The sequence below is a fragment of the Vulpes lagopus genome, chromosome 21, assembly GCF_018345385.1.
Source record: "Vulpes lagopus strain Blue_001 chromosome 21, ASM1834538v1, whole genome shotgun sequence".
In the NCBI taxonomy this organism is placed as follows: domain Eukaryota; kingdom Metazoa; phylum Chordata; class Mammalia; order Carnivora; family Canidae; genus Vulpes; species Vulpes lagopus.
In genome coordinates this window covers 31,032,275-31,046,111 of record NC_054844.1, presented here as the reverse complement: position 1 = coordinate 31,046,111, position 13,837 = coordinate 31,032,275, and the positions used below count along the sequence as shown (strand labels likewise).

The 13,837-nt window shown below is 33.7% G+C and overlaps 1 protein-coding gene across 1 annotated transcript in view; it reads left to right on the top strand.

The window, feature by feature from the left end:
• The window catches only part of CPNE8 (copine 8), a 212,518-nt gene that overhangs the window by 49,194 nt on the left and 149,487 nt on the right, over positions 1-13,837 (top strand). The window contains exon 4 of the mRNA XM_041736348.1: positions 7,899-8,002. Within this exon, the coding sequence (XP_041592282.1) occupies positions 7,899-8,002 (104 nt within the window). The remainder of the gene's footprint in view (positions 1-7,898; positions 8,003-13,837) is intronic.

Below are 13,837 nucleotides of genomic sequence, written 5' to 3'. Positions count from 1 at the left end.
CTCCTTTTTTTTCCCATTTATTTTTGGTTCTTAAAAACAAAAATATTTCTTTCCAATTTCTGTTAAGGTTTTATCTCTTGTGATTATTCTTGTGTCCTTACTAGTTTATTTCAGTTCTAAGATGCTGTTTTATTTATTTTACCTTCAGTTCCTCTTTGATTTATTTCACCTCCTTTCTCTGTGTTACTAATTCTGATTTATGCAATTGTTTCATGTCAGTATGTGTTTTGGCTCTACTTGAGATACTACAGTTTTAGTTTGGCTTTTGATTGTATCTTTTGGCATTCTTTCATTTCCTGTAGAGAAATTATTCTCTCTAATCTCTCTTTTTTTAATGGTAATTTCGTATGTAATTGGACCTTGACACCTTTAGTTTCCCTGAAATTTTAGTGAAATCTGGGTTCAGACAGTTTTTCTAACTTCACTAAGCTCCTACCTCTTCGGTTGTGTAGTCTTCAAAAGTATGGCTCATCGTTGTTGAGATTTTCTGGCTTTGCTTCTCTCTCCATTTTTATATGAAGTTGATCTTTAATTTGTCACTGTTTGTTCAAAGCAAAAGTTGGGGTCACATTAATTAACTTCCCTTCTCTCTAGAATTGGGCTTTTCAGCTCGTGGGTGCCTTTGCATCTCTACAATAATATCAAACATATTTTTGTATTTTATATACTACCTTTTCTGGTTCTCCACTGGAATGTTGGTCTGTTACAAGTGACTGCATTAGAACTAGAGGCAGAAGTCCTCATGCCTGTTAATAATTGCTGAATATTATGTAAGAAAATTTAGCCATATACTTGAGGCTTTGGATGATTTTATATTTCTCCAGAGTGGGTTTACTTTTGCTTCTGGAGAGATAACTAGGCTAGAAAAAGTTTATCTTAATTCAGTTAAAGATTTCACTCACTCTGAGCTGAGCTTCATTCTTCTTAACGATTGCTCTTCTGATTCATCCAGTGTAGCCTCTTAGGATTTCAACTTAAAATCTTTGCTTTTGTATTTTTTAAATCCCTCAATTAAAAAAAAAAAACCTTAAACATATTGACAAGTGGGAAGAAATATAGTGAACATGCATATAACTCCTTTGATGATTTTTAAAAACTTCATTGTCTTCCTCAGCTTGATGAGATTGCTAAAATCAGTTTAGTTTGCTTCTTTTTCAAATCCAGGGCCCCCTTTTTGGCTCCTCTTTCCTCCAGGTTTTTGGTTTCACATCTATAACTTTTTAGCTCTCTAGTAACTCTAAAAAGATTATTTTTAATTTTGTCAGATTTTTCTAGTCATTCTCAGGGGAAAAAGTTGGTCTGAAACAACCTAATTTGCCATTGGCAAAAGCAAAAGTTGGTTCTGATCATTTTTGAGTGAAAATAATTCTCAGTCTTAGCTTTGCAATGTTTCCATTTTCCTTCTAAGCTCTCGAAACAATAACAACAACAACAACCCCGCTCCCAAAAAACCCTAAAGTGAATAAAACTCACAAAAACAGAATTTAAAAATTTAAAATTTTTTTGAGAATTTAAAAATATCAGTGCTAAAATTATATCTAAAGGTGTATCATATAGAATTTTAGGAAGGAGAGAAAGTGTGTTGCAAAATCTTATGAAAGACAGTAATAGAATATAATAATTCTTAAAAAAAATCTAGGAATTATTCCTTTGGAGGATTTTTAAGATAATAATCAAAAGTTAGTTTTGAGTATATGAAGTTAATAATTGCCTACTTTCTAATGAATGTGAGTCAACAGCATTCATTGTGCATCTGTGGTGTAGAACTGCTTTTAAATATTTAGAAATTTCAGGGCTAGTATGATTACATTTTCAAGTTCATTTTCAATTAAATTTAGATAACCTAAATTTAAAAATATAATTTAAAATAACAAGGTAAATTAAAATAATAATCTGCTCAATTCATTTAATAATATTTTGCATCACATATATGGAAATCTAACTGATACAGGATAAAAATTAACCCATATTCCCCAATAAAGACCTCTTTGATAAATTGACTTCATTTTTTTTCTCTTTAGATGATAAAACATGTCATTAATCACAGAATTAATAACAAGCAATGAAATGGTTAACAGTTTCTTGAAATATTATTTTTAGAGCATATTAAAATGTTTTAATTAAGATTTTAAAATACTATAATTTTAAAAATTGGTGGAGTTTAGTCCTTTATTTTATATGTGATCTTTATAGGGATGTGATCAAGGTGTCCTTTTTTTGATGGTTAATGATTTATGTTCATTCCTTAAGATTGAACACCCTAAAAAAGTGAATAAAAGCTACTTATGTGAAATATCCATTTTAAACAAAGGCTACTAGAAGAAAGTGGCTTTTCTTTCTTTCTGTGTGTATATGTATTTATATTCACATTTACATCTATAGATATGTCTCAGTGATGTATAATAATTTAAGACCTAGATAAAGCCTTCAGATTTTCCACTTGTCTTTTTATCATTAAGTGAATTTCAGATCTTTGATCCAAGAAAAAAAAATAATCTTGGATAATAAGGTACATGACCAAACCATATCTCTTTCCCTTGGAGGAAGAGGTCCATGGATTTTTTGGTAATCCAAGTATTTAACTTTCAAGAGGAAATGTGTACAAATCGTGTTGTATGTGCACATGTGTGTATGTGTGCACGTGCGTGCTTGTACTTTGTAAAATCTTTATGCAAATTGGGTATGTATAGTGCTAAAGTGAGCTTTTTAAGTTGAATTTATCTTAATATTGTCTTTCAATACTCAATTTATTTAGTATTCTTGTCTACTTTCTGGAGACCATGCTCTGTATATCACTACCACTAAGACAGAATTCTAATATCAAATTATAAATGTGCACATCTGGACAAGTGCACATTGTCCAGATGACGTCTTTCTTTATCATTTTCACTTCATTTGACACATGAATATGACCTGGGTGGCTGTTCTGGGCCTTCACAATAAACTAAACCTTTCTGAACATTTTTATCAAAAACAGAATTCATCTGGTTGGTGCCATAAATAGATGAATGTTCTACTAGCACTGCTCCTTCAAAGCAGTTTAACAATTAGTTGATTTAGAAATCAGGAATATTTCCATTCTATCATTTTTTGCAGGACTTGTTCCTAAATTGGAAAAGTAGGCATTTATCCGATTAGCTCAAGCATAAAATAGAGGAAAACTTTCAAAGACTTGATTGTGAATTTTTTTTTGCCTTAAGTTTTAAAAGAAACAGTGTTTTGTGTTCCAATAAAAGTAATGTTTACATACTTTTTTCAAATGACTGAAAACTTTCATACTTGTTGAGTAAAAAAAAAACTTGCATACATTTTTCCTCACATTTTTCTAATTATGGGGTAATAAAACTTAATACAGTATAATTATGTAAAGATGCTTGATTGTCCACTTACTTGGATATATTCATTGTGCCAGAGATTATTGTAATCAGGTTTGTAGGTGCTTCTGACAATCCAGGATAGTTGATACTTAGAAGAAGACTTTTTAGGATACAAGTAGTTGTTTCTGGGTGTATGCCATGGATAAATGTGATTAATAATTGTCTTTACTTAAAATTTTAATCCTTTCTGATCCACATAGAATTATATGCAACTATACATTTTCCAAGGAATTAGAAATTTATTTGGTAGTCTAAGGCATTAGCTGAGACAAATTTCATTTCAAGTCAAAAAGATTAATCACTTGGTTGATAGCTAATATATTCCAGCCTCTGGGAAAGAACCAACATATTTCCCATGAGCTTAACTAGTCATAATGTGATTTCTTATTATTGCCAGATTTCACTTTTCATAATAGAAAGGATTAAAAACAGGAACACTGTTTAAAAGTTTTGTTTAAAAGATTTTATTTATTTACTTGAAAGAGAGATAAAGAGAGAGACAAAGTGTGCAAACAAGAGGGAGGGCAAGAAAGGGAAAGAGAACAGGAGGGAGAGAGAATCTCGAGCAGACTCTGCATGAGCATGGATCCTCATGTGGGGCTTGATCCCATAATCCTGAGATCATGATCCTAGCCAAAACCAAGAGTCAGATGCCCAACCAGCTGAGCCATCCAGGTGCCCCTGTTTCTGATTTTAAAAGTAAAACATACTCATTGTGAGAAATTAGGAAAGTCCAGAAATATATAATAAAAAAAACAATTAGAAGATAATTTTTACATTCTAGTAGATCTTCCTCTATTTTTATCTCTCTATGTATAAACATATATTTGCATCAAAATTGGTATTACACTCTACATGATCTTTGATTCTTTTTTCTCTGAAAAATATAGATCTCCTTTAGTTAATCATTTGTTCAATTTTGTACAAGTGTAGGTTAAAGAGGTATGTATGTCTTGTAATCTTCATGGAGCATACAATCTAGGGAGGGAAATATAAAACAAATAAATAAAAGTATAATTATAACATGTAATTTTTTTAAGGAAAAAACAAGTGCTATGAAGGAGAATAATTTTAGGAGTAGGGGGCCAACATCGGTATGAGTATTTAGCCCCAGAATGCTGACACTTAAATAGGGGCTTAAAAGATGAGAAAAATTCAGCCATGCCAGAATGGAGTTATGCACATACTAGAAAGAATAAATAACAGGTGCAAAGGCCATAGGATGGAAAGGATTTGGTGAGTAAAGGGATCTAAAGGAAGGCCAACTGGCTTGGGCGAAGAGCAAGAGTAGATATTGGCCCATGATGAAGTCCAAAATGTAGAAAGGAGCCAGTCCTGCAGGTAAAAGAAAAGAGGTTTTATTTGAAGTATTATGGGAAACCATGAAATACTCTTTGGGAGGTTAAATTGCATGTCTGTGTTTATACTTTTTCAAAAGATTATTCTGGATCTTGTATGGAGGAAGAATTGAAGGGTAGTCCAAGAGGTAGAAAGGAGCCAGTCTTGAGGACAAAAGAAGTTTTATTTGAATTATTAAGGGAAGCCATTAAACACCTTTTGGGAGGTGAAATTGCATGAATGTGTTTACACTTTTTCAAAAGATTATTCTGGATCTTATATGGAGGAAGAATTGGAGGGAGACCAAGAGTACACAAAGATATGATTTAGGAGGGCCCTTAGATGGTCCATGAGAAAACTGAAAAGCTTGAATGAAGCTGTGGACAGGAGATACAGAGAGAAGGAGATAGCTGGGAGATGTGTTTGAGGTTGGAATTGCCAGTGTATGAAGTGGTGATGAATAGGAGTCGTGTTAAAAAGAACTCCCATTGATGGCCAAAGGAACCAAGGGGATGATGGTGTCATTTATTGACAAGGGGTAGAATTGGTAAGGACCAGGATTGGAGTGCTGGTTGTGGTATAAAATAAATATTTCAAGTTCTGTGATAATTCTGAGGGGCCTATTAGACAACCGCATGAATAAGCCAAGAAGGCAGTTGTGTGCATGAGTGTACCAGGGGTGTGTCTGGACTGATGGTTGCATTCATCATCATGTAGATGGGATTTAAAGCCAAAGGAACAGATAAAATAATCTAACAGGAAAGTGAAGCTAGGCAGATGAAGAGGGCCTAGAACTGGCTCTGACAATGAGAAATTGCAAGCCTGAGAATCTAGGATAGGAAGAGAAACAGGAGTGTGGTGTCAAAACCAAGAAAAGACTGCTTCAGAGAGGATAAAATGGATAGCCATGTCCCATGCTGCTGAGCAGTTTAGTGTGAGGGCCAAAGATTTCACAAGGTGAATGTTACTGGTGATGTCAAAAGCAATTTCAGAGCTATGTGTAGGAAGGCATATTGTAATAAATGTTCATAATATATAGATGATTAGCTAAAATTTTAATGACTGCCTATTAATCTTCGCTTGAGATAGCAGAGTATAAGCAGCCACCCATGTTGCTGACAAGCCAACAGTCCCTAGGGAAACAGGCTTGTGGGTGTTTTAATGACTCACAGGCCCTGGAAAATTGTCGGCTTGCAACTCATGGAGCTCACCCTGGGAAATTTCATTCTGTCTTCTCTGAGTGTGGGTTTGGGTTCAAATCCACAAGAGGGTCTTGTGTGCTAGGGAATATAGATCCTGGCTGACTTTCTGTTGAAGAGTGTTGAGCATTTACTGGTTTGGTGCTCTCTGTTCTCTGCAAACCAATAGGGAGCTTCCAGGCAGTAGAAAGGCTGGAGGGCGTAGCTGTGTTTGGTTCAGACTCAAGCTTCTTGACCTCTGCACAGCTCTTTTGGGGTGCATGGGCACTGCCAGCATATGTTTATTTGGGACATTCCCACCTTTTAAACATTAGTAATCATGGATAAGCTCATTGGTGGATCTTCTCAGGGCCTCACATGTTTTATTCTGAAATAGAGGCGAGTCCAAAAAAGAATGTAGGTTTTTTAGCCAAAGTGAATGTAGATTTTATAGCCAGAGGTTGTGAATCCTCTGCTTCAATTTCTTCATCTTTATTTATGTATTTTTAAAAAAAATTCTCATCTTTAAAATATGATTAATAATACTTACCTTTCATGGTTATGATTAAGATTTAAAGTAATTAGTGAAGGTATCCCTGGCTGGCGCAGCGGTTTAGTGCCTGCCTTTGGCCCAGGGCGCGATCCTGGAGACCTGGGATCGAATCCCACGTCAGGCTCCCGGTGCATGGAGCCTACTTCTCCCTCTGCTTGTGTCTCTGCCTCTCTCTCTCTCTCTCTGTGTGACTATCATAAAAAAAATAATAAAATAAAAATAATAAAAAATGAAATAAAGTAATTAGTGAAAAGCGCTTGAAACTAAGTACTCAATAAATGGTGGCTGTAATTATTATTATTCAAAGTAAATGTTGAATATTTTTTAAACATTGAATTAATTACCTCAGTTGCCTGTATGATTTTGGTCCATGACATAAAGCATTTTCAGATACATAAGCCTCTGCAAACTAGTTCTTTTTTGGATAATTAGTTAGCAATAACCATGGTAAATCCTTTGTCATCAGTATTTTGTACCATAGTTTTATTATCAAAATTTATGTAAGCATGATCTTCACTTTTTAGTGGATTACCACAGTTCTCTTATTCCTATTAAAAAATAATATCCCCTTGAACTTTAATAAAAGTTGGTTCTCTGATAAGATGGTATGCATAATGCTGTTCAGAATCAAAGGTTAAAATTCCCTTACTAGAATTCCATAGCAGTAGGAGGGGAGGAGTGTAAGCCAAAGACAAAAAAAAGAAAGGAGTTGTAAAAATTATATTACTGATATGACTTTGGAAGCAGACGCTGGTGGCCTTCCTTCACATTGAACAACTAGAAAATTTTATTTCTTGGTTTCCACTTTCCCTAAGATGGAGAAACTTATTTTTTTAAGCAAAAGTACAATTTACTAGCTTAAAAACTGTACGTATTATAGATCTTATCTTGGCTGTCTAGATACCATGAGAGTTAAAGTAAAGCAAAGCAAAACAAAACAAAAACCAAACGATTGAAGTGTGTAACAGATTATGAGAAACTTCTCCTCAAAATATGGCTACTAAACTATTTTATGTAGAGGACTTCTTGATCATGAATACTTGGACCCCCAGTTTTAAGATTGTACGTTGCTTGGCCGAGTTATACACTAGCTTAGGAAAAAATATTTGTGATACACTAAAATTTAAGGGAGAAATAACTTCCTTTGACTCGAATGGGATTTGGCTTTTAAGTGGGGCAAAGAGAAAATGTGGCTCAGCTTGTTATAAGAATTTACAGAAGCTGCTTTTCTAATAATTTGAATGAACTCAGTGCTCCTTTTCAGATTTCTCTGAGTGAATAAAGGCAATGATATTGTCTCCAAAAACTTTTCTGCAAGGCTTTATTTTATCAATCATTTAGATATTTAGTGTTTATGTTTTCAAGGAACTATATTAATACTAAGTACAATGCTGTACAATAACTAACCATGGAGAGCCTGATTTTAACCTCTCTCTCTCTTTTTCTCTACAGTTTGGAAGGACTGAAGTGATTGATAATACTTTAAATCCTGATTTTGTACGAAAATTTATTCTGGACTACTTTTTTGAAGAAAGAGAGAACCTTCGTTTTGACTTGTAAGTTCTAGTATAACTTGCATTGTTAAAAAATTGATTTTTAGAGGGAAATTTTTAACATAGGGCTGGGTCTGGTTGCACGAATACTAGATTACATTCGTAGGAAACCGGACTAATTCTCTGGCCTCAGTGGCCTGATCACTATCCCTAGCACATTTTGCATTTTATAGGTTTTTCACTATATGTTTATTGAAAAAATTAGTGAGCAATTTAACTATGAGGAAATTTGTGGTGGTATATATGGATATTCTTTCAAACTATCTTTGACCTCAGTGGTTTCTTTACCATTTACCCCCATGGCTCATATCCCCAAGATCTTTAAGTTTCTCTCAGCTGTGTCTTTGTGTAGTATATGGATTTCTGCCTAACTATAGCTTTCTTTTATCTCTTGGTGGCCTCATATTTCCAAGACCGAGGAAGCTAGAGCCAGAATTTTTGATATTTTTAATATTCTTGTGATTTTGATGCTGAATTGGGCATATCATCATAATATTATCATTAAATCAACTTCTTGTCTGCAGAGAATCTGAAGTCAGTTTGTTTGCAAGATATTACTTGTTATTGATTTTTTGTTTCACAGATGTAAACTCTGATGATTGTTGAAGTATCGGTATGTTGTTCAAAGGAAATCTGTTGAGAGGGAAAAGTATAACATTATATATAAAGTGTGTACTTAATAAATTAAAATGGAGTTTATGAACATTGCAAGTCATTAAACATTGTAAGAACATTAAAAATATAAATGTAAATGTCTTTAAATAGCTGGAAACCATAAAATGTGCCAGGCTGTCACAATTTATAAATACTTTGTGATAAAAGCTAATCAATATCTTACTTGAAAAAAAAAATCTTATTTGAAAAAAATCCTAACTTGCTTCTTAATGTAAAAAGAAAGTTATTTAGCATTAACAGCAATTCTCATTTTCCTCTAAAATTGTACAATAAAATAACCTGCAGTGTTTTTATTTAAAAAAGGAGAATTTTATACCAGGCCCTTTCCTTCAAGAATTATAGGAGTTCTAAATATTCATTATATTTATCAAGCAAAATTTATTATGCCCTGTTTGTTTTTTATGTCCTTTGAAACTCCTTTTCAAAAATAAAAATGTTACTTCTGCAAAAAAACCCTGAAGTGGAATATAATGATTCCCTGACCATGTTTATCATGGAGATTGCACATAGTGTTGTTATTTAGAAGTGACATAAATCTTGTTCTTTTTATTTCTCCTTCTCTCTCCCTTTCTTATTCATTTGCATTGTTTTCAACTTAAGAATCCCATATGCTTTTTAAGTTTCTATTTTAATTCCTGTTAGTTAACATATAATGTTATATTAGTCTCAGGTGTACAATATAGTGACTGAACACTTCCATACATCACCCGGTGCTCCTTATAACTAATGCACACCGTAATCCCCATTATCTATTTAACCCATCTTCCCATGTACCTCCCCTCTGGTAACCATCAGTTTGTTTTTTATAATTAAGAGTCTGTTTCTTGATTTATCTCCCTCTCTCTCTTATTTCTTTAACTTAGCTCATTTGTGTTCTTTCTTAAATTCCACATGTAAGTGAAATCGTATGATGTTTCTGATGTTTCTCTTACTGACTTATTTCACTTAGCATTATACTCTCTAGCTCCATCCGTGTTCTTGCAGATGGCAAGATTTCATTCTTTTTCTTGGCTGAATAATATTCTGTTTGATATATATGTATATATCACATCTTCTTTATCCATTCATAAATCCATGGACATTTGGGCTACTTCCATAATTTAGCTATTATAAATAATGCTATATCCCTTTGAATTAGTGTTCTTGTATTCTTGGGTAAATACCCAGTAGTGGGATAACTGGATAGTAAGGTAGTTCTATTTTTAACTTTTTCAGGAACCCCCATACTGTTGTCCCCAGTGATTGCACCAGTTTGCATTCCCAGCAGTGCATGAGGGTTCCTTTTTCTTCACAACCTTTTCAACATCTGTTGCTTCTTGTATTATTGATTTTAGCCCTTCTGACACGTGTGAAGTGATACCTCAATGTAGTTTTGATTTGCATTTCCCTGGTGGTAGGTGATGGTGAACAATATATTTTCATGTGTCTGTTGGCCATATGGATATCTTCTTTCGAAAAGTATCTATTCATGTCTTCTGTCCATTTTTAATTAGATTATTTGGGTGTTGAGTTTTATAAGTCTTTAGTTATTTTGCATACCAACCCTTTATTGGATATTGTCATTTGCAAATACCTTCTCCCATTTAATAGGTTGCCTTTTAGTTTTGTTGATTATTTCCTTTGCTGCGCAGAAGTTTTTTGTTTTGATGTAGTCCCATTAATTTTTGCTTTTGTTTTCCTTGCCTCAGGAGATATATCTAGAAAGAAGTTGCTATGTCAAAGTCTGATGTTAAAGAAGTTATGGCCTGTGTTCTCTTCTAAGTCTTTATGGTATCAGGTCTCACATTTAGGCCTTTAATTCATTTTGAATTTATATCTGTGTATGGTGTAGGAAAACAGTTCAGTTTTATTATTTTGCATGTGACTGTCCAGTTTTCCCAACACCATTTGTTGAAGAGACTGACTTTTTCCCATTGGATATTCTTTCCTGCTTTGTCAAAGATTAATTGACCATGTAATTGTGGGCTTATTTCTAGGTTTTCTGTTCTGTTCCATTGATCTATATGTCCATTTTTGTACCAATTCCATACTGTTTTGATTCCTATATCTTTGTAATATAGCTTGAAGTCCAGAAATGTGATGCCTCCAGCTTTACTTTTCCTTGTCAAGATTGCTTTGGCTATTTGGGATCTTTTGTGGTTCTATAAAAAATTTAGGACTCTTTGTTCGAGCTTGTGAAAAGTGCTGTATTTTGATAAGGATTGCATTAAATATGTAGATTGCTTTGGGTAGTATAGACATTTTAACAATATTTGTTCTTGCAATCTATGACCATGGGATATTGTTGCATTTCTTTGTGTCATCTTCAATTTCTTGCATCAATGTTTTATAGTTTTCCAAGTGCAGATCTTTCTGCACTTTCATCAGTGTTTTATAGTTTTCCACGTGCAGATCTTGGTTAGGTTTATTTGCAGGTATCTTATTATTTTGGGTGCAATTATAATGGGATTGTTTTCTTAATTTCTTTTTTGGCTGTTTCATTATTGGTGTCTAGAAATGCAAGATTTCTGCACATTGATTTTGTATTCTGCAACTTTACTGAATTCGTTTATCAGTTCTAGCAGTTTTTTGGTAGAGTCTTTCGGATTTCCCATATAGAGAGTATCATGTCATTTGCAAATAGTGAAAGTTTTACTTCTTCCTTACCAATTTGGATGCTTTTTATATCTTCTTTTTCTCTGATTGTTGTGGCTAGGACTTCCAATACTATGTTGAATAATAGTGGTAAGAGTGGATATCCTTGTCTTATTTCTGACCTAGGGAAAAGCTCTAAGTTTTCCCCCCTAAAGGATGATATTAGCTGTGGGTTTTTTCATATATGGCCTTTATTATGTTGAGCTTTGTTCTCTGTAATCTTACTTTGTTGAGGGTTTTTATCATGAATGGATGTTATACTTTGTCAAATGCTTTTTCTGCATCTATTGAAATGATCATGTGGTTCTTATCCTCTCTTATTGATGTGATATATCACGTTGGTTGATGTGCAAGTATTGAACCACCCTTGCAACCTGGAATAAATTCCACTTGATCATGGTGAATGATTTTTTTTTTTTTTTAGTGTATTGTTGAATTCAATTTCATAGTATTTTGTTGCAAATTTTTGCCGGTATATTCATCAGGGTTTTTGGCCTGTAATTCTCTTTTTTGGTGTGATGTCTATCTGGTTTTGATATCAGGGTAATGCTGACCTCATAGAATGAATTTGTAAGTTTTCTTCCCCTTTCTATCTTTCGGAATAGTTTAAGAAGAATAGGCATTGATTTTTCTTTAGAGTTTTATAGAATTCACCTGTAAAGCCAAGATCCTGTATGATTTGTTCTCTGAACTTGTTGCCTGTATGTTAGCCATGATTTTCAGAACTATTTCTATTTTGTTTTGGTTGCTGTCTGCCAAAAGGCCCCTGCCACCATCACAAGCAGTTGCTACCAGGTGACTATCACTGTCCCTGCTTGGCCCTGGTTTCTTAAGCCTATGTCTTACTCATCCCTTACCACCTATGTCATAACTGTGGCTGTTACAGAATTTCACAAGTGGAATAAAAAGAAGGGTACTTTCATTTTTTTTTTAATAATTTTTTTTTAAATTCATTGGAGACAGAGAGATGTGGGGGAGGGGTGGTGAGAGAGAGAGAGAATGAGCAGGGCGAGAAGCAGAGGCAGAGGGAGAAGCAGGCTACCCCCCCCCCCCCCCCCCCCCGAGCCAGGAGCCTGACATGAGGCTTGATCTCAGGATCTGGAGATCATGACCTGAGCTGAGGGCAGATGCTTAAACCATCCGAGCCACCCAGGTGCTCCAAAGAAGGGTGCTTTCAAAAGGATGACAGTGATCAAATATTTGATTGACTTAGTCTTCAAATATTATGCCTGTTGGAATAGGTAGCATTTCAAGAATCACTCTGACAAATTAGTGAGTCCAAATGAGAATGTATTCGGTGAGGGAGGCACCTGATACTTATGTCATGTTTGTGAGCTTACTAGGTCTGCTTTGCATGAACAAGGGAACACTTAAAGGGAGGGAGAAGTTAGGGCATTGCTAGAACTTCACATACTTCTCTAGTATTTGATGATAAATCAATAATATTGTTTAATTTCACTGTATGTATTTCAGGCAATTAGAAAAAAGAAAACAAAACTTCAGTACATTTGCTGGCAGAAACACAAGAGGAAGGAATGATAAGATGGTTTAATATGTTCGTTACTCATATATTCCAGTTACTTACAAAGGAGATAAAATTATTATAGAAGCTCATGGAGTTTGAGAGTTAGTACGTTTTGTAGGCACAGACAAAACGAGGTTATTTTTTGTTAGTAATACTACTACTCTTATTCACAGTTTGTTATATACACATTATAACTTGAACCCATCCAACAAGTTTCTGAGGTAGATTTAATCCATTTTTGTAAATGAGAAAACCAAGGCTCAGAAAATGTAATATGTTCAAAGGATCAGATTTTGCCTAAAATAGTTTCTAGTTAAATGCTACAAATCCTGAATTTCTAAAATTTTATGAAGTTTAAAATATCTAAACTGGAATATTTTTATTTTTGCCTTGTTTATTTAATACAGATGAAAGTATATGTTTAAAGTATTCTGCTGCACATTGAATATAATAATATGATAGAATATATTTAATCTGAGTAAACAAAAGTAAGACTGTGTAGGAAATTGTTATGTTTGATTGAAATGGGAGCATGTTATATTATTTTATCTCAGTGTGACAAGAAGAAATAAAGTGACAGAAATTAGTGCAGGTAAATTGGCGTGATTTAACTTCTTCAGCTTTCTCTTTTCTTCTAAAAATTATAGTAATTTTCACAGAAATTGTATAATGTTCAACATGTGAAAGCATATTGCAAAATTGAATTATGTATCATTTTGCCTTTGAATGCATTTGGTTAATTTCAGCAATTTGATTCAAAGAACTTTATTTCAATAGTAGAGCATCTCTGAAGAATTCAAACAATTAGGGCCAGAGAAAGGATACTTGGAGAAGATTACCAAGAAAAGCAACAAGAGTATTCTCTTAGTTCATGTAGTATTTTTGATATCACTTTAACTAATTCCTTTTGATTTATGATGTATTAGAATATCTCGCAAAACACCTTTAACTTGTGAGAGCAGGTTTTCTTTTTCTTCTTTTTTTTTTTAACTTTGTGATTTTTC